This window comes from Neoarius graeffei, chromosome 4, assembly GCF_027579695.1.
Source record: "Neoarius graeffei isolate fNeoGra1 chromosome 4, fNeoGra1.pri, whole genome shotgun sequence".
Classification (NCBI taxonomy): domain Eukaryota; kingdom Metazoa; phylum Chordata; class Actinopteri; order Siluriformes; family Ariidae; genus Neoarius; species Neoarius graeffei.
In genome coordinates, this window is record NC_083572.1 from 112,246,690 (window position 1) to 112,268,920 (window position 22,231).

General features: G+C 43.4%; 1 protein-coding gene across 1 annotated transcript in view; it reads right to left on the reverse strand.

Moving 5' to 3' along the window:
- eif4bb (eukaryotic translation initiation factor 4Bb) overlaps positions 1-8,366 on the reverse strand; it is a 67,374-nt gene extending 59,008 nt beyond the window's left edge. The window contains exon 1 of the mRNA XM_060920206.1: positions 8,342-8,366. Within this exon, the coding sequence (XP_060776189.1) occupies positions 8,342-8,354 (13 nt within the window). The 5' untranslated portion in view covers positions 8,355-8,366. The remainder of the gene's footprint in view (positions 1-8,341) is intronic.
- Positions 8,367-22,231: the final 13,865 nt, after the last annotated feature.

Here is a 22,231-nt window from a genome sequence, read left to right on the forward strand (position 1 = left end):
ACAGTCATGTGGTTGTGACGTCATCGTAAACAAATCCTTTCTACTCATCCAGACGACTTCACAACGGCAACGTTGCCAGATCTTTCCACTCTGGAACCCGTTCTCAAAAAGATTGCGTTTTGGGCACCCAAAACGCCGGTGCCGTGTGGACGCCAGGCCTAAACGATAAGCATTTGTATCGGAGTCACCTGAATCCGTTGCCGTGTGGACAGGGCCTGAGTTTCTGGAGCATCACATTTGTGGGGTCGATTAAATGCTCAAAATGGCCAGAAAAATGTCTTGACTATATTTTCTATTCATTTTACAACTTATGGTGGTAAATAAAAGTGTGACTTTTCATGGAAAACACAAAATTGTCTGGGTGACCCCAAACTTTTGAACGGTAGTGTATTTTTGAACTTTTGCCTCAGTATATCAAGTATTAATTACTTTTGATTCTTAGATATTATGCATATGTTGTGAATTCGGAAACAAATGCAATAAAGATTGTTGGGTTACAAATAGTTTATTTGTGGGGGGGTTTCTCAAATATTTCTTCGGACAAGTAAATTTCCTTTCAACTTGCCCGACAGGACAAAGTTAATGTAGAGCCCTGACAATGCAGTCATATCTGAGTTTTACTGTCCATTTCATTGACAACTAGACGTGGGCGGTATCCAGTTTTTCATACCCCGGTATTTATGTTTTTTTTTGTGTGTGTTTTTTTATATATACTATTGTAGGCTTTATTTCATATCTTCTTCACATTCTATAGTAATTTATGTTTCTTCGTTATTCTATTTTTTGTTATCTATTCTGTTTTAGATATTCAGTATTTGACATTATAAAACAAACAGTTGAAATGTTTAAAGACATTTATTTAAACTGCCAGGATGACGTTTTTGAACTCAGTGCCAAGCAATTAAGTAGGCCTATATTAATGTTGGAAATAAAAACACACATTAATAAAAATAAGAAGTGCAAATGCCAACAAAGCCAGCAGAAAACAAAACATTGCATGCGAGTTCAAATCACATCGTTTGTAAATCAAAAGAAAATAAATTTGCCGAATTCAAGCAATAACAGGTAGCTTTTTTCCCACTCAAACAGGCAAATAGGCTGTACAAGTAACGAAATAAAGCTATTTCACGCTGCTAGTAGGCTGTGCCCATTTAGAAGAAAAATCAGGAATGCACTAAAGCCTCTTTATGCAAAGCAAACGAGTTCGCATCCTTAGCTGAGTGATTGGAGAGAACTCGAAACATAATGCAATTCAGTGCAATAGCCAATCCAAGGCAGAAACAACAAACATGAACAGAAACCATACACGGGGCCCCATGCTCCCAATAGCCAAAATGAAAATAATTCGCTAACTTAAATTTACATTTCTGGTCATGGTAGGCCACAAGCAATTATTAATTTCTATCAAACATTCTTTGCCAAGAACACCAGCATATTTACTTTATCTGGCTTCAGTTGGCAACGCTGTGGTGTGACCGTATTTCCTGCTGTACTGAAAACGCGCTCAGATGCAGCGCTTGTCGTGCATATGCACAGGTATTTGCGGGCAAATTTTGACATTGGCAAACGTGTTTCATTCAGTTTCCACCATTCAAGCGGGTTTTCTTCAGCATGGATTGTGTCCTCTTGCGCATATACTGACAGTTCTGCCTGTGCACGCTCCGCTCACCTTTATCATTCAGCAGAAAACCAAAATGCTCTCAGACAACGGCTGAGGCGTTGGCCTTTTTTACCCCTTTTCCACCAAATCAGTTCCAGGGCTGGTTCGGGGCCAGTGCTGGTGCTGGTTCACAACTCGTTCAACTTGCGAGCCAGCTGAGAACCAGTTTGCTTTCCATAGCTCGCGGTGCTAAGAGAAGCCACGTCATTACGTCGCTGTATACGTCAGTTATGTCGCTACGTTTGCATAAACCTTGGCGCGAATATCGAAGCAAAAACACGGAAGAAGCAGCAGCAACAATAATAATAATAATGGATGATTTCGTGTTTGTACAGCTGCTGCTTCTCGTCACTTAAAAATGGCGATCTTTCGCGGTCTTATTGTTGTTGGTCTTAACTCCGCCCCCCCGCTGACGTAAGCGGTTCTTTCCTCTGGCCCAGCAGAGAGTTGGTGCTACCCTGGAACCGTTTTTTCTGGCCCCAGAGCCAGTTCTTTGTCAGTGGAAACAGAAAACCCGGTTCCAAACTAAGCATTGGCCCCGAACCATCCCTGGAACTGCTTTGGTGGAAAAGGGGCATTTGACTAATTCCGCACCACCATCATTTGCAGTCGCCATCCTTACGCACTGACTGGGCCTTATGACTGGACCAACTGTCGCTGCTGCTGCCTGTTGACCAAAGATTCTAGAATCTTTGCTGTTGACCCGCAAACTGCCATCTAGTGGCGTGCGCGCGCTGTACCAGAGACGGTTGTACTATTATCAGTCCTCCCAGGATTTCGCGGGCCTTTTTTGTGATTGTTGCGGGCTAAAATGTCTGATGTTGCGGGGGGTTTTCCAAAAAATTGCGATGAAAGTTGCGGTGTTTTTTAGGTTTTTGTTGCGATTACATTGCGGGAAGAAGTGAAAGTTGCAAGAAATTGTTGCGATTTTCTCTTTTTCTGATTAAAATTGAGTGATATGTTAAATATTAAGTTATTACTGAAAAACTATTGATTAAAAAAACAAAGACACTGAGAAATGGTCCTATAAACAACTTTACCAATATAAAAGATTACCAGGACTACAAAAATGCAGAAAAATAGGCTTTACTTATCCAAATGCACCTGTTGGTTCAAAAGTTAAAGTGCAGAGAACCTCACAGCACAACATGAAGTTACCTTAAAATATAATATAAATGCCTCAGCTTTCATGTAAGAAAAAAAACTATTAATACTAGTACTGTGTGCAGGCAGTCTCTCCTGAAGACTAAATTAAACAATAATTATAAACTAATAAAATAAATGGCTCAGGCTTCATAGAAGAAAAAAAACAATTTGAACAGAATCTCACAGTATGATGCTGAAGCTGCCTAAACAATGGAAAATAAAATACCATTTTGGCAAAAATGTTGGCATCCATTAATTTCTTGTATTAAGTAAAAAAAATAATGTAGAGTGCACACAGTCCTTCACTGTAAACATAACACACTTTCAGTAACAGAATTTAAGCCTATATAAACACTGACTCGCACATGCTGCTTCTCTTGAACGTATACACGGAAGTAAGACGGAAGGTAGTTTGTTGACGTCACCTCAAGACGACGCCAACGCTTGGTCAAATTTACGGGAAAGTTGCGGTGATTGGATATAATTGCAACACCGCCCTGAATTTGCGGGGATTGGTTGAATTTGCATTGAAGCTGCAAATCGCAACATCCTGGAGGGTCTGTATAATAAAATGACATTACAGTCATTTCAAGTAAGTTGGATAAAAATACAAATATATTTATTTTTGACGGTATTAAAAATATACCGCCGGTATTTTGTCGTACCGCGGTACACGATATTTTCACCATACCGCCCAAGCCTATTGACAACTGGGAGTTAAAAAGTGCGTGCCTTCATACGAGCTTTTTCCTTAAACACCACACGGCTGAGTTCCTTTCAAAAAGCCTGCAAGAAGTACTCAAGGCATGGGACTTGCCCGAAGCGCATCAAGTCTGCCTGACTACCGACAATGGCGCAAACATAGTAAAAGCTGCCAGGCTGAATGACTGGGTACGACTGCAGTGCTCTGGACATCGGCTGCACCTGGCTATTGGTGAGTTTATATAATGAAACTTCAAACAATTTTCTATTAGCCTGAGAGTACTGTTAGCCTACAATTCATAGATAAACTAATTCAATGGGATCAATTTACATTGTATCAAAAAGAGTTTATAATATTTTACTTTAATTTATTGCAATGGTCTACATACTGTATAGCCTAATGAAAATACTGCCCAAATTAGTTGTGTAAAATGTTTGTTTATTTAGTCTACTGTATAAGCCTATTCATTTGTAGTATGTTTTCGTTCCTCAGAGAAAAGCATGAAAGATGACCGTATTGACCGTACTGTGGCAGTTTGCAAAAAAGTTGTGAGCACTTTCTCTTTCAATGGGAAGAAAAGGAGAGATATGGCCACTGTACAGCGAAATCTAAATCTGCCTCCACATCAACTAGCAAGCGAGTCTCCTACGCGATGGGGATCCCGTCAGAAGATGATTGAACGCATACTGGAGCAGGAGCGAGCCATTTCTCAAGTGCTGGCTGCTGACAAGAAGACTCGGCATCTTGTTCCGACATGGCAAGACATGGATGTGCTTGAATCAGTAAGCAAAGCTCTGAAACCCCTTGTAGAGTTTACAGATGCTCTATGTCACAGTGTCATTTGTCAAACCTGTGCTTCATCTCTTTCACTCCAGCATCTTGGCAGATCAAGAGGGTGATACTGCCCTTACCAAGTCCATCAGGACCACAATCCTGGACTATCTCAGGGAGAAGTTTGATGCTGCTGCCACCAACGATTTGCTGGACATGGCAGGCCTACTGGACCCCAGATTTAAAACAGCCTACGTCGATGAGGACCACGTGGAGGTCATTAAGTCTTGTGCTATAGAAGAGATGGAGTCACTGTCTGCCACTGCCACAGCAGAGGGGGTCGCTCAGCCAGGTGAGCCATCAGTAGATGCATCAGAGACAGAGCCCCCTAAAAAGAAGTCCCTAGGGAGCTTCTTTAAAAAGGCAAGCGCATCCTCTACTACAACTTCAAGCAAGGACCAGCTGGCAACAGAGTTGTCTACCTACTTGCAGACTGTTGATGCGGACAGTGAATCAGATCCACTGGTATGGTGGAAGGACCATGAACAAATGTTCCCAAATTTAAGACATTTGGCAAAGAAGTACCTGTGTGCGCGCTGGCAACCAGTTCTCCATCTCAAAGTGTTTAGTACCAGTTGAAATATTGTCACTTATCACAGAGCATCTCTGAAACCAGAAGCCGTAGGCTAGATAGGCTTGTGTTCTTGGCACAAAACCTAAAAAGAGCACATTCACACCCCACATATTAACCCCTCTCACACCATATTCCCTGATCAATATGCAGAGATCGCCTCTCTCTCTCTCTCTCGTGAGACTGTACACAAGGTTAAATGTGTGCTGTTAGTGCACAGATGTACAATACAACAGGTGGTCAAGCACATTTTCTCTTTCACTCTCTCAAATTTACATGTCACAATTTGCCTGCCTCTAACTGCTGTGTGTTCGTTTTGGCTCTTCTGTCCTGAGCCAGAAAACATTCAGTTCAAAAGTGTGCAAAGAGAAAAATAATGTTTTGCAGACCTCTCTCAATCTCTCTCTCAATTGTGAATGTTCCAGTGGTTCTCAGTAGTCAGGTTAATAGCTTGGAGATCTACCTCTATTTTTATGCCTCCGCCACCGTAAGGTGCAGGAGGCATTATGTTTTCAGGTTCTCCGTCTGTCCATGCGTCCGTCCCGAAACCTTGTGAATGCAATATCTCAAAGGCTAATGAAAAGAATTTCACCAAATCTTCACCATTTGTGCGCTTTGGGACAAACATGAACTGATTAGATTTTGAGATCAAAAGGTCTAAGGTCAAGGTCACTGTGAGGTCAAATGTCTGTCCAAGAACCTTGTGAACACAGTATCTCCAAGGCTAATACAAGTAATTTCACCAGGTCAAGATTACTGGGAGGTCAAATGTCCATCCCCAAATCACAACTTAAGCCTAGGTCACAACCGGACGTATGATTTTTTTTGGCCGTGCGATTTTTGGCATTTCCCAAATCACTGCGTTTTTTTTGTTTGTGGAGAAAGACGCACGTCGGCCGCAAGTTTGTCTTGCAACCTGAAAAAAACGTAAGCGCCCGTAGAGTTTGTTTGACATGACAAAGAACCTCTGCGGCCGGTCTGCGGCCAGTCTACGGCTCGAAAATCAGCACGTCACATGCACGCCCTCCGTGCGTTTCTTGCACGTAGACCGGCCGTACGTGCTCCTTGTGACCAAGGCATTAATAAGGCGTGCAGTCTACCAAGCGGAGGCATCCCCATTGACGCCGAGTTCTATCTAGTTTTAAATAATTTAATGAAAGAGCACTTTTCTTCTTTAGGCTAAATGTCTCTCAGTGTTGAGCTTGCACTTTATTGATTTGAGCTCTGAGCAGCTCTGTATTGTATTCCCCCTTTGTTGCAATTTTCAAGATTGTTTTTGCAGTTTGTGCCACATCTTTGTTGAATAAAAATAGTCTTATTTCAACTCAATTGTGATTAATCACTAACATGAAAATGTGTTGTTGAAAACCACCTGTAAAGTTAACCAAGAATGTTATTTAATCTGCAGGGATTGTAGTGAAAACAGTAAAGAGTAAAAGTTAGAGTTCATGGAGTCCTTTAAGCCTCAGTCACAACCGGCCGTACGTGCTCAGTCACGTACGGCCGGTCTACGTGCAAAAAACGCAAGAAACGCACGGAGGGCGCGCGTGAAACGTGCTGATTTTCGAGCCGTAGACCAGCCGCAGAGGTTCTTTGTCATGTCAAACAAACTCTACGGGCGCTTATGTTTTTTTCAGGTTGCAAGACAAACTTACGGCCAACGTGTGTCTTTCTCCACAAACAAACAAAGGCCGAATCCCATTTCACCCCTTGGACCAACCCCTTGGCACTTCCCCTCCATTTTGCGCGTTCACGTGAAGGGGTAGGGGTATCCCAATCCCAGTTAACGCGGAGGGGTAGGGGAAGGGGTAGGGCTTCTGTACCCCTCCAAACGGAGATTTTCCTGGAGCTGACTCCGAACGAAGGGGTTTGAGTGATTTCCCACAATGCCATGCGGATTTCAGCGAGATTTCATGCGGATTTCAGAAAGATGGCGGTTCCCGTGGCGAAAGATTGTCATAAATGTATTTTCTCCATTATTTACGTGTTTTAAGTTGTTATCCAGAGGAAACACGCCGCTTGATTTGCTTTCGAGCTGAGAATGAGCAGCGATTTCTGAAATCCAAGCTGCTGCTAAAAAGCTTTGGGAGTGAGTATTGTTTTCGGTTGCTTGACTGCGTACGTTTTGTTCTGTTATTCTCGCTTTTATTGTTTACATGAGTGTTCTGACACCTCATTCTGTCGGATGTGGTGCACGAAGCGCCAAAGATATCCCATTCAGTGGTGTTAGTTAACAAATCACACCCTGCCAGCAGAGATTTCTGTTCTGGCTCTGACTGTAGCGGCTGGTCGCAGCCAATGACGCATTTGGTCGCGTTTTGCTAACGTAAACGCTGACGGAGGTACGCGATGACGTATGCGATCGTTGAAGGGCTATCCCAATACGTAGGGGTTGAATTTCAAGCCCTATCCCTTGTAGCTCAGTTTCAAGGGGAAGGGCCAAGGGGAAGGCGGAGGGGAAGAGGGAGGGGTAGAAATTAGAATTGGGATTGGGCCAAACAAACAAAAACACGCAGTGATTTGGGAAACGCCAAAAATCGCACGGCCAAAAAAATCGTACGTCCGGTTGTGACCTAGGCTTTAGAGGAGACTTCAATATATCGAGATATATATCGTGAAATGGAGAAAATGTATCGGGATATTCATTTTCCCCCCATATCGCACAGCCCTATCTTGCAGTCTGTACTCTAACAGTGTAGATGTATATTGTATATCCTCCAACATGGCGACGGTCAATGACGCAGGCAGTTTTGGTCACGTGGTTGCAAACGAAGACTTCAGTGGTCCATGTGTTCAGTAGAGCTGTGAGCTACAGTGTCAGGCATTCTGAACACAGCCTCGACCTTTTCCTGGTTAATTAATGATATCAGTGAAATAATTAGATAACTGATTGAAACACGGCCAGGAGGCAGTGTAGTGTTTTTTCACAATCCGTATTTGAGGCTTCGAAACGAATCGTAGAAACACTTGTGCATGCAGTGACTCAATCACTACACGTGGAAAAGCCCTCATCTGCTCTGACACAGCAGTGCGCATGCGCAGGAGCTGCACCTCGGCGTTTGCACGCCACAAGCCGTTTCAGCTGCGAGTCTTTTCGGAATAAGACTGAAGAACAGCGCACGCGTACAAACACGACAACGACAAGACCGACCGACCGACAGACAGACAGACAAACCACGTGATTTGCTACTTCGCTAGCTGGCTGGCTAACTGTCTGGTTTAGCCCGTGGCTAGCTATTCCGCCTGATACTGCTAACCCGCCGCTGCTGAACAGCACTCTCTCTTTCACCGTTTTTTCCACAAACGTCTCACAGATTATTATTACAGTGTCGTAAATAATCATTTCCCTAAAATAAAGCTGCATTCGAGAAACTTGCTCTTTGGCTTTCCCTCAAAATTCACACAGACCGTAAGTGCACATTCAGCTCACCTGACGCCGCCATGTTGGAAAGTGATCACGTCACACAGAACCCGGATGAAACCGTAGTGCGTCATAGAGACGCGTCAAGAAAAGCTAAAGCCTGGTTGTGACAGCAATATACAGTTTTTGCAAACAACAATCAATATATACACATATAATCACCTATTAAAGCATTATGTAACTCCATCCCGAATTATCTGAATAAATTATCTAATCTCATCTCATTATCTGTAGCCGCTTTATCCTGTTCTACAGGGTCGCAGGCGAGCTGGATCCTATCCCAGCTGACTACGGGCGAAAGGCGGGGTACACCCTGGACAAGTCGCCAGGTATAATAATAAATATTAATATATAATAATAAATATCGGCGGCACGGTGGTGTAGTGGTTAGCGCTGTCGCCTCACAGCAAGAAGGTCTGGGTTCGAGCCCCGTGGCCGGCGAGGGCCCTTCTGTGCAGAGTTTGCATGTTCTCCCCGTGTCCGCGTGGGTTTGCTCCGGTTTCCTCCACAGTCCAAAGACATGCAGGTTAGGTTAACTGGTGACTCTAAATTGACCGTAGGTGCAGGGCCGGATTATGGGGGGGTCTGGGCTCCGGGGCCAGGAGTTCGCAAAGCCCCCCCACAGACACACACACACAAAGGCTACTGAGGTCGCAAACTAGCAGAGGGCAACATGTGAATGAAGTAAATAAAGTGACGTGAACATACTGTATGTTTAGAACATTAAAGCATACAACGTTAGTGATTATGATATATGTATTGTGTCAAGAAGTTAACAAGGAAACTGATTAGGATATGTCAATAATTAAGCCGTACCTAAGGAATAATTCATTCTAGACTATATAAGTTTTTCCCTACTCTTCCTTCTTGCAAAGTCATCCACTAATTCATCAAAGTTAAGCTGTAGGACCAACTCTGATTCAATTGCCAGAAGAGAAAGTGAATTCAATTCAATTTTGGCACATTGTCATCCTGAGTTCATTCTTAATACGAGCCAGTCTGGAGAATGAACGTTCCCCTTCACAATTTGTAATAGGCAGGGTCAAAAAAAGTCTGAGTGCTATGTAGACGTTTGGAAAAGTGGACTGTAGATCCAAATCCACCATGGTCTTCAGCATTGTACTTGGGCATTTTTGATTTTCTGACATGAATGATTTGTATTGTACAAGTTCATCTGCCAGGCTCATGTCCAAATCTGTGGGATATGCTGCAGCAAGTGATTTGGCCCTTGAAGTGAGCTCACTGTTGGACATATTGTCAGGCATGAAAAGAACATGAAAAAGATTGGTCAAGTGTGTGTATGCAGTTAACCGATGGTTAAGACAGGACACAAGTTTGTCAATTAGAACATTGACTGTTTCAATCCGAAACTTTTCTTTTCCACTAAATTCAACACCTGGCTCTTCACTTTCATCAGCCATACGTTTGCGCTTCTTTGTGCGCTGGAGGTCATGCCTGTAGTCTTGGGAGACTGAATGGGTAACATTTAAAGCTGACCCTTCAAAAAAGGCGAAATTGTCTCTCTGTTCTGCCACAAAGTCACGAAGTGAAAGGAGAAGCCGTGTAGCTGTGTGTATGTCAATGTTATGTTTCTGCAACTGCAGACTTGTGGCTTGGAACCGCTGCAGTATTGTTTCTCAAAAGTGTGACATGAAGGCTATCTCTAGGGTGTCCAGCTTGCCACAGAGTGCAGAGACCTCGCTTCTAGTTTCACGTTTCTCCTGTGAATCTTTGGAAATATTGTTCAGTGCCTCTCTCAATTGTGGATAATATTTCCAAAGAGCCTTTGTGGATTCAGCTCTTGAACTCCAGCGAGTACCTGACAACGATTTCAATGTGAGTTTCACATCTGTATCACGAAACACCTTTCCCCACCTGTGTGTTGATGAGGTACAAAATGCGTATAGTGATTGCACAAAGTCAAAGAAACGGCCAGCTTCTGGGCAATTGTCAACAGCATTGACACTAACTAAATTCAACGAATGTGCTGCACAGGGGACATAACAAATTAATGGGTTTATTCATTTCAGATGAGCTTGGACTCCATTGTACTTTCCTGACATATTACTTGCATTGTCATAAGACTGGCCTCTACAGTTAGTTAAGTCTAGGCCCAGGTTCTCCACCATAGCAACAACACACTCAGCCAAACTTCTCCCACTATGATTTCCAATAGGCTCAAAAGCCAGAAAACGCTCAACTACTTCTCCACCATTATTTACAAACCTGAAAATAAAAGTGAGTTGGTCCACATGAGCAAGGTCTGGAGTGGAGTCAACTATAATAGAAAAGTATTTGGACTCTTTAATCTCGCTGATAATTGCTTCCTTTGTTCTTTCTCCCATTAAGTGGATAAATTCCTCACAGATTGTTGATGAGAGGTAGGACACAGAGCCTTTGCCCTTGCCTCCAAACCTTTGGAGATGGTCGGCTAGAAAAGGGTCAAATTTGGCCAACAGTTCGACAATGCCCAAGAAATTACCATTGTGGGGTGATCCCAGCTGCTCATCGTCTTCCCTGAAAGCAAGGCCCCTCTCCCCCAAAAACTGGATTACAGCAACAACTCTTTTCAAAACTTCCCACCAGTATTGCCTCTCTGCACCCATTTGTTTGACAAGATCAGAATCAACTCTTCCTGTGTTTTTGGAGCGGTTGTGTAATGCTAGCATGCAAGCCCTATACTCCTCACTCCTCTCATGCTCACCGATACGCTTAGAATGTTTCCAATCAGAAAATCCATGGACAAATGCATTGTGCTTACTTGAAAATAGCTTGCAAGCAAAACAAAAGATGCAACCAGTTGAAGGGGAGTAAAGTAGCCACTGCCTAGTCACAGATTGGCCATTAGGTAGAGAATATTTGAGTAAGGAATTTGTGAAACTCCTAGTCATGCCCCCCATTGTCCTATCCCTACTTGAGGCAGGGTACTTTTCACTTCGATTCTGAAAAGCAGCTGCTCCTCTACTAACCAGAATCGACTTGGCTTGTTCAGTAATGAAACTTGGCCATAAAGCAGGGTCATTATCTGTTTCATACCAGGAGTTTGAGCCCCCAGCTTCTGGTGTGATACTGGTCTTGGTGTACCCCTTCTGACTTGACAAGACTTTCTCAGGCGATGCCTGGTCTGACAGTGAGTCTCCTGTACTAACAAGAGTGCAGTCTTGGTCGGTTGTGGTATTTGGCCATAAAGCAGGGTCATTAAGTGTTTCACAACTGGAGTTGGAGTCCCAAGCTTCTGGTGTGAAACTGGGCTCCGTGCACTCCTCCTCACTTGGAAACACTTTCTCAGGTGATGCCTGGTCTGATTGTGGGCCTGAGGCCTGAGCCTGACAGGTCGGGTCTACGCTTGATTGGGTCTATGAGGGCCGCCGCAGGCGAAATTCGCTCCTCATTTGCATAATATTAAACTTAGCCAAATATTTTCACTTCGCTTCGCCCTGTTCGCTTGCCTTCGCCCCACTTCACTTCCTTCATAGGAATGAATGGCGAATTTTGCTTCGCTTTGCCAAATTCGTGTGTATGTGTCCCTGGCGTGAGGCACACAAGGCATGTTGTTATTTGCCTATGACATGACATGAAGTAAGGAACAAAAATGAACCCCAACACCAAAACCCTTGGTAAATCAGAGGCCCTTTGTAAGGACGTTTGTAATCAGAGGGCTCTCTTCAGGGGCGTCGAAGTAGGGGGGGAAAGTGGGACTCAGTCACCAGGGCCCTACGTATCGGGGGCCCCATAGGGAGTCAGGTTTTTTTTTGTAGGGGGGGTCCATTTGAGCTAGGTCCATAGGGCCCAGAATTTGGTGCTACTCTTAACAGTACGCTTTCCTGTTAGGGCTCTCTCTAGGGCCCCCAGATAGCCAGAAGTCACGACCCTTAGCAGGGGCTTTTATAATCATAGGATCCTCTGAAAGCATTCCCCCTACTTCCTTGAACCCCTCGTTGACAGACGTTATGGCCTCAGGAGTTTTCATGAGAGGCACTACAGCAGGGCCAGGGGCCCTCTGATTGCCATCCCCCGCCGCCCACCAACCCACCCCTTCCCTCTGTTTTCTTCAGATATGCCCTATAACAGTGTGAGTAGTCATAAGATCCTAGAGAATAGAGGCCCTCTGATGTCACAATTGGCATCAGCATCACTATGGCCCCCCCGGGCCCCTGGACCCCTTGGGCCCCTGGGTGCTGGCCCCACTGGCCCGGTCCATAATCCGGTCCTGCGTAGGTGTGAATGTGAGTGTGAATGGTTGTCTGTGTCTATGTGTCAGCTCTGTGATGACCTGGTGACTTGTCCAGGGTGTACCCCGCCTCTCGCCCGTAGTCAGCTGGGATAGGCTCCAGCTTGCCTGCGACCCTGTAGAACAGGATAAAGCGGCTAGAGATAATGAGATAATGAGAATAATAAATATCCAGGGGTGGCATGGTGGTGTAGTGGTTATCACTGTCGCCTCACAGCAAGAAGGTTCAGGGTTCGAGCTGAGCGGCCGGCGAGGGCCTTTCTGTGCAGAGTTTGCATGTTCTCCCCGTGTCTGTGTGGGTTTCCTCTGGGTGCTCTGGTTCCCCCACAGTCCAAAGACATGCAGGTTAGAATAATTGGTGGCTCTAAATTGACCGTAGGTGTGAATGTGAGTGTGAATGGTTGTTTGTCTCTGTGTGTCAGCCCTGCAATAACCTGGTGACTTGTCTGCCTCTCACCCATAGTCAGCTGGGATAGGCTCCAGCTTGCCTGCAACCCTGTAGAACAGGATAAGTGGCTACAGATAATGGATGGATGGATGGATGGATGGGTGGAATAAATATCCAGGTTTTGCTACGTATCCTATCACAGTTCCAGATTTTCATAAGCAAGCACCTCTTCTTCTTCTTCTTCTTGGCTGTTCCCGTTAGGGTTGCCACAGCAGATAATGTCCCTCCATCTCCTCCTGTCCTCCGTATCTTCTTTCATCACACCAGCCATCCTCATATCCTCTTTCACCACATCCATAAATCTCATCTTTGCGCTTCCTCTTTTCCTTCTACCTGGAAACTCCAGCCTTCTTTTCCCAATATACCCTGGCTCTCTCCTCTGTACGTGTCCAAACCATCCCAATCTCACCTCTCTCACTTTGTCTCCAAGCCATCCTACATGTCCTGTCCCTTGAATGTACTCATTTCTAGTCCTGTCCAACTTAGTCACTGAATATGTTCCTGCCAAACATATTCACTTTGTGCCAAGGCCAAAAATTAAAATTTTCATCTCATCACACCAGAGAAACTTTTCCCACATGTATCTAACATGACTTTTAGCAAACCTCTAGATTATGACTTATTTTTCTCTATTCACCACTCCTCCATAAAACTGAGCTTTGTGGAGTGTCCAAGCAATAGTTATCCTGTGACCAGATTCACCCATCTGAGCTTCAGACCTATCCAACTTTTTTAGAGTTACCCTTGGTGACTTAGTGGCTTCTCTGATTAATGCCTTCCCTACCTCTCTGGAACTACCAACGCCAATGCCACAGGGACCCCCTCATTCCAACGTTTTAAGAGGTTGAGGTGGTATATTTGCAGAGTTCCCCCCATCTGTTCACGTCATAGTCACCTCATCTCATAGTTGATGTCCCTGATTCACCGTGTGACCTCGAAGGGCCCTTGCCACTGGGTGACTAATTTGGAGCTTGATGTGAGCAATAACACAAGTACTTTTTCTCCCTGTGTGAATTCCCTAAGGTGTGCACCCCTGTCATATAGCCGGGCTTGATGCTGTTGTGCCTGCCACAAATTCTCCTGGGTTAAGTGTTTAAGGGTGTGGAGCTTTGTGCACAGGTCAAGAATGTATTGAATTTCGTTTTTACTAGGTGAATGCCCCTCCTCCCAGTTTTCTCGCAGCACATCTAAAATGCCATGCAGCTTCTGCCCATACAATAATTCAAATGGGAAAATCCAGTGGAGGCTTGCGGGACCTCTCGTACTGCAAATAACAGGGGCTCAAGCCATTTATCCCAATTATGTGCATCCTCACTTAAAATTTCTGAATTAAATTTTTGAGGGATTGGTTAAAGCGCTCTACTAAACCATTCATTTGTGGGTGATAAACACTGCTGCAGATAGATTTAATTCCCAACAACTCATACAACTCACGCAGTGTGTGTGTGACATAAATGTAGTGCCTTGGTCTGTCAGGATTTCTTTTGGAACCCAAACCGGGAGATAACACAGAAGAGCACCTCCACAATACTGCATGCAGAGATATTATGGAGAGGCACCACTTCTGGATATCGCATTGCATAGTCCACTAGGAATAAAATAAAGCAATATCCACATGATGACCAATCTAATGGCCCGACGAGATCCATACCAATTCTCTTAAAGGGGGTCTCGATTAGAGGGAGAGGATGCAAAAGCACTTTTGGAGTGGACACAGAATTTGCTAACTGGCATTCGTGGCATGCTGCATACCACTGACAGACATCCCCGCGAATCCCTGGCCAATAGAACCGGACCATTATTCAGGCTAGTGTCTTATCCTGCCCTAAGTGTCTGGCCATGGGACTAAAGTGAGCCACATGGAACACAAATTCCCTATGACTCTTAGGGATTAACAGTTGGGTTAACTGTTCACTGCTTTGAGTGTCCTGCATCACTCGGTACAGCTTATCCTTAATAATAGCAAAATACGGGAAGGCTGGTGTTGCATTTGGCTGGAGAATTTGACCATTGATTACTCTCACTTGGTCAAACGCATGACACAGAGTCTTGTCTCATGACTGCTAGAACAGGAAATCCTCGAGGGAATCCCCGAGAGAGGGAGGAGGGATGAGTTGCTCCTCACTCCTCATATCGCCCTGATGCGGTGCTGACATCGACAGCTCTGTGACAGCTTCCCCAGTCAATGCCACACTGGGTTCTCCCCATGATGTAGTAATGCAGGACCCACCCCCTACTATGTGTTCCATCAATCCTTTGAATCCTGGCCAATCAGTCCCCAAAATCAGAGAGTGGGTGAGACGAAGATGAACCGCTGCCTTTATTCTATGCTTTTCTCCCCGGAATAGAATGTGGACAAACACTACTGGGTAGTTATGAGCATCCCTGTGCACACACAGAACCTTCACCATTCGTGCTCTCCCCAATGCCTCATCTTGCACCAGGCTTTGGTGGATTGAAGTCTGATTACAGCCGGAATCCACCAATGTGTGATACATATCCCCTTGGACACTTATCGGTATGTGATATGCCCCAGCCCAATCAGGGGTGGTCTCTGGTACATCAGGGATCTGGATTACTGCTCCAACCTCCATCATGGAGCATTGATTCTGGAGATGTCCCAGCTCCCCGCAGCACCAGCACACTGGTCCAGGCTTCCACTCTGCACCAGTGTTATGGGCATCACTCACCTGAGGGGGAGAAGACACAGACATGGAAGGGGAAGATGGGAGGACACCGTGGGTGTGATGGGCTGGCTGGGGAGGAGCCAGCCCCTGCCTCCGTGGTGGGGGAACAGGGCGGGGAAGGGAAGAGGGGGGGAAGGAGAGAGAAAAAGAGAAGCGGTGATATGTCTGTCTGCCGTTGGAACCACTGGCAGATGGTCCTCCACCAATTCAATGGCTTGTTCCACCGATGCCGGGCGATGACACTGGACCCACTCCGCCGTTCCTTCTGGAAGTCACATGACAAACTGTTCCAGTGTAACCAGGTCGATGATTCCCTTGGCATTGTGGTCGTCCGTCCTCAGCCACCGCTGGCAGGCATCCTGGAGCTGTTGGCTGAATGCAAATGGCCTGCCAACCTCCTCCAATGTCAGCATCCAGAAGCACTGACAGTGTTGTTCCGGGGAGTGGCCAACATGCTGCAGGATCACTCACTTCAAGTCTGCGTATACGAGCCGGCTGTTGGCGAGGAGCTGCTGTGCGGCGAACTGCGCCTCACCGGTCAGTAGTGGAAGAAGGTGCGGCATGCGCTACTTGACTGGCCACCCCCCTGCTTCAGCCGCTTGCTCGATGAGAGCAATGAAAGCCTCTGGATTGTCATGTGGGCCCATCTTCATAAGGGTGATGTGGGGAGGATCCACTGCAGTGGCGGTCGAGGACCCCGCTGACGTGAGCAGGTGCTGGAATGCCTGGGGATCTTTCTGCTGGGCCAGCACCAAGGCTTCAAAGCATTGCTCCTGCTCCATTCAGAGGGCAATCTGAACTTGATACTGGTTTTGTTGGATGGTAGCGAGGGCATGGATGAGGTCCTTGAATGAGAAGGACTCCATGGGTGGTTCCCTTCAGTATCCTGGGTTTCAGCACCACTGTAGTAAGCCCTGATGTGGGTGGAGTACTGAAGCACGGCAGGCAGGAGATGATGTTCACACATACTTTATTTTTATGATTATCGCTTTTCAGCTTCATTCATCAGCTTCATTCATCAGCAATTAAATCATCCTCGGGTAATGTGCCACCTCCTACTATTCCTGAATATTTAGTGACTAGCCAGGGAGAAATTAGGGATAAACAAAACATGGTAGACACTTTTAACATGCATTTTATTAGTGCTGGAATTGCTATTCAGTCGACTCTTCCAACCAATTTTATTAATAGTATAATGACTGTCCCAGATCCAAACTTAAGTTTAAATAGTTTTAATTTCAGCTCTATATCTGCCTGTGAAGTTCAGAGGGCTTTGCTTGGATTGGACTGTAAAAAGTCTGCTGGCCCTGACCAGATCGAGCCTTACTTTCTTAAGACTGCTGCTAAGTTGATTGCTGGCCCTATTGCCTCCATTTTTAATCTTAGTTTACTCAGTGGTTCTATACCTAAATCATGGAAGTCTGCATTTGTCCTCCCACTTTTAAAAAGTGGAGATCCTTTTGTATTGGACAACTATCGCCCAATCTCCAGATTGTCTGTGCTGGCTAAACTGTTTGAAGCTTTTATAAATGAGCAGCTTAAACATTTTTTAACTGAAAACTCCATTTTAAATCCTATGCAGTCTGGCTTCCGACAAGGCCATGGTACAGTCACAGCCGTAACCGTAGTCACAAATGATATTTTAAATGCCTTGGATAATAAGGAGTCTTGTGCTGCAATATTTATTGACCTTTCTAAAGCGTTTGATACGGTGAACCATGACCACCTTCTGAAGCGATTAAAAAGCATAGGTTTTAGTGGTACTGTATTAAGGTGGTTTTCAAATTATCTCAGTGGTAGAACACAATGTATTGTTATTGATAACTATACTTCATCATCATTAGAAGTCTTTATGGGTGTCCCACAAGGGTCTGTTTTGGGCCCAATTTTATTTTCTATTTATATAAATGATTTAGGTAAGAACTTGAAGCAAGCAAAGGTGCATCTTTATGCAGATGACACCATTTTGTATACCACAGCTTCATCAGTGAATGATGCATTTGCACAACTGCAGTCTGCTTTTAATCATGTACAAACATTTCTTATTGAGTTAAGGTTGGTACTGAATGCTAAAAAAACAAAAATAATGTCTTTTACACGATCACGCTCTCCAGCTAATATTGGTGTGTCAACATTAGATGGCACTGAAATAGAAAGAGTATCATCATACAAGTATCTAGGGATTTGGTTGGATGATAAGATGTCTTTTGGTGTACATATTGAGAGCCTCTGCAAGAAATTGAGACCAAAGTTGAATTTTTTCTTTAGAATGAGGAAGTGCTTTTCTTATCATGCAAGGAGAAGGTTAGTTCTAAGCACGTTCTTGTCAGTGCTTGATTATGGGGACACATTATATATGCACTCCAGTTTGTTTTTACTTAAAAAACTGGATGTGTTGTACCATTCAGCCCTGCGTTTCATCACTGGTGTATCAGCCGGGACTCACCACTGCACTCTTTATGAAACTGTACAATGGTCTTCTCTCTCTCTCCGAAGGAGAATCCATGCACTGACTTTTATTGCTAAAGCCCTAATGGGTAAACTACCCCTGTACATTTTTAATTTGCTTTCTTTTCATAATAGTGTTTACCGGACAAGGTCATCAGGAAAAATACTTTTACATGCTCCACAAACAAGATCAGAACTTGGTAAAACTGCCTTTTCTTCATATGCACCAAAGCTTTGGAATGAACTTCAAGCTACTTTAAATCTTGAAATTCTTCCACCCATTAATTCTTTTAAAGACCTTTTAAAAGCAACATTAACTGAGCATTGTAATTGTTTTTAATATCATTATTTGTTTGCCGTGTGCTTTTTTAGTAGTCTGTGTATACATAGGCTGTTAGCATTGATTTGTTTTTGTCTGTTTAGATGTGGTGTAGCTGTGGTTTGTTTTATGTGTTTTATTGTAATGTAACTTTTTAGCCGCCTATCTTGGCCAGGACTCCCTGGAAGAAGAGTTATTGTAACTCAATGGGACCATTTCCTGGTTAAAGAAAGGTTAAATAAATAAATAAAAATTTGCTCACTCACTCGCTCACTACTCAGACACACACGTGTTCTGGTCGGGAGAGTGCACTTCTCTTCACTCTCTCCCTCCTTTTCTACTCCCTGCTGTCACTGCAACAAACACACACACACAACATTAATTTACAACAGGTGCATTGACTTTGCCACTCACCTTCCCTGACCCCGCCGTCCATTCACAAACTGATGCTCGGCCACGTCCCCACTGCCACACTTATCAATCCTAGTTCCTTCTCAATCAAACTCTGGGTTCTTTCAGGGACAGATTTATTTATATTGAAATCACTTGACACCTTGACTTTATTTAAGTAATTGTGCAACTCCTGATGGTAACTGGATGCAACAGAATGGATTTAGGGGTTTCAAAGTAACACTTATGCAATCACAACTTGTAAATAATTTTGCAATCTACAACTCCAATTCCAAAAAAGTTGGGATGCTGTGTAAACTGTAAATAAAAATAGAATGTGATAATTTGCAAATCATGTAAACCCGATATTTCATTGAAAATAGTACAAAGATAACATATCAGATGTTGAAACTGAGAAATTTTGATTGTTTTTAAAAAATATATGCCCATTTTGAATTTGATGTCAGCAACACATTTCAAAAAGGTTGGGACAGGGGCATGTTTACCACTATGTTACATCACCTCTACTTTTAACAACACTCTGTAAATGTTTGGGAACTGAGGAGACCAATTGCTGTAGTTTTGAAAGAGAAATGTTGTCCCATTCTTGTCTGATATACAATTTCAGTTGCTCAACAGTTGGGGTCTCCTTTGTCGTATTTTGCGCTTCATAATGCACCAAATGTTTTAAATGGAAGACAGGTCTGGACTGCAGGCAGGCCAGTTTAGCACCCTGACTCTTTTACTACGGAGCCATGTAGTTTTAATATGTACAGAAGGCAGTTTGGCGTTGTCATGCTGAATGAAGGAAGGCCTTCCCTGAAAAATTTTTTGTCTAGATGGCAGCATATTGCTCTGAAACGTGTACGTATATATCATTCAGCATTAATGATGCCTTCCTAGATGTACAAGCTACCCATGTCATGTGCACTAATGTACCCTCATACCATCACGGATGCTGGCTTTTGAACTGTGCACTGATAACAAGCCGGATGGTCCCTCTCCTCTTTAGCCTGGAGGACGTGGGGTCCATGATTTCTAAAAAGAATTTCTACTTTTGATTCGTCAGATCTCGGGACAGTTTTCCACTTCGCCTCAGTCCATCGTAAAAGAGCTCGGGCCCAGAGAAGGTGGCGGTGTTTCTGGATATTGTTTATATCTAGTTTTAACTTGCATTTTCGGATGCAGTAATGAAGTATTTTCACAGACGATGGTTTTCTGAAGTGTTCCTGAGCCCATACAGTGATTTCCACTACAGGCACATGTCTGCTTTTAATGCAGTGTCTCCTGAGGGGCTGAAGATCACAGGCATCCAATGTCAGTTTTTAGCCTTGTCTCTTGCATACAGAGATTTCTCCAGATTCTCTGAATCTTTTAATGATATTATGGACCATAGATGATGTGATCCCCAAATTCTTCGCAGTTTTACATTGAGGAACGTTATTCTTAAATTATTGCACTGTTTGCCCACACAGTCTTTCACAGTGTGGTGAACCCCGCCCCATCTTTACTCCTGAGAGACTCCGCCTCTCTGGGATGCCCTTTTTATACACAATCATCTTACTGACCTGTTGCTAATTAACCAAATTAGTTTTTTTTAGCATTACGCAGCTTTTTTCAGTCTTTTGTTGCCCCTGTACCAACTTTTCTGAAACGGATTGCTGACATCATATTCAAAATGAGCATATATTTTTCAAAAAACCATAAAATTCTCAGTTTCACCATTTGATTTGTTGTCTTTGTACTATTTTCGATGAAATATTAGATTTCCATGATTTGGAAATTATCATGGTCTATTTTTATTTACAGTTTACATGGCCTACAGTTCATTTGCAAATCTTCACATTTTGCTTTTATTCATGTTTTACACAGTGTCCTAACTTTTTTGGAATTGGGGTTGTATGTTGATTTTATAATGAATACTTAATCAGCATTCTAACTAGGGTCTCATTTGGGTTAGGTGTTATAGCTCGAATAGGACAGCTGTACACTCTGTATGGCCAAAGGTATGTGCACACATACATATCTTTGCATGCTGCAGCATTACAATTTCACTCACTGGAACTTAGAGGCTCAAACCTGTCCCAGCATGGTGATGCTCCTGTGCTCCATGAAGACATGGTGTGTTAGGGTTGGAGTGGAAGAACTCGAGTGTCCTGCACAGAGCCCTGACTGACCACAACCCCACTGAACATCTTTGGGATGAACTGGAACACAGACTGCACCCCAAACCTCCTTAAACAACATTAGTACCTGACTTCACTAGTGCTTTTGTTGCTGAAAGAATAGAAATCCACACAACCACACCCTAAAATCTAGTTGAAAGAAAAGTGGAGCTTATTATACCAAAAAAGGGTGAATAAATCTGGAATGGGATGTTCAACAAACACATTTGTCACACAGAACCATAACAGACCTCTGGCAGCTTCTCACTACTTCTCATTTCCAGTGGGAAACCAAATACTGCATATGTGAGCCAACATACCTGACTCAAGGTTTATAATGACATAATTATTCGACACAAATGGTTTACAGCAGGAAAGCCAGATGCCAAATGAGATAATTGCATGACACACTACTACAGGACAGGTAACCAGTACCATGACATTCCTATGTGCATTAAAATGATTATTACAGGAAGAGCAATGCTCAAACATCTTACAGTAAAATGATACAAAATTAACAAGACATTTTCAAGAAGTCACGACATTAAAAACAGGACTAACCTGTCTTTTACAGAGGCATACAGGATAAAAAAAAGGAATAACACGGCTTACAATAAAGCAATGCAAGAAAAATAGGTCTTGTCTGTATTTTGGTATGTGGCTCATACATTTGCTTTACAGTATATTTTGAGCCTGGATTTTCTTGTTATCAACATCTGTTGTCATAACATACGTCTTTAGAGACAAGTGATAAAAACAATTTCAACCAAAATGTTGTTTTCCTTCCTCATTCCTATACATGTCAGAAAACACTATTTTTAGTAAGATAAAAAAAGGTCAAATTGAAAAATGAAAAACAAACATAAATTTTCAATAACAGTGAATGAAATGTTGTTGGATTACAAAAGCATGTTTTAAGTTTTTACATTGTGCAATAATATATTTCTAAGACTTCTCTTTTCATCTGTAATAGCTTGATGAATTGATCATGAGTATTCATGTAAAAGTCTGTCCACTGTATTGGAAAATATTAAACAGCTACTATATATACTAATCACCAAATATAACTCCTGGATCTGCTATTTTAGTAGCATTATTTCTACATGTTTTAAATAACTGGGAAAAGGAGCTAATCTGTGCATTTTTTATGGAAATATTTACAAAAAAATAAATTCAATTTTAATGAGTTACAATCTGTGAGTCAGTGAACT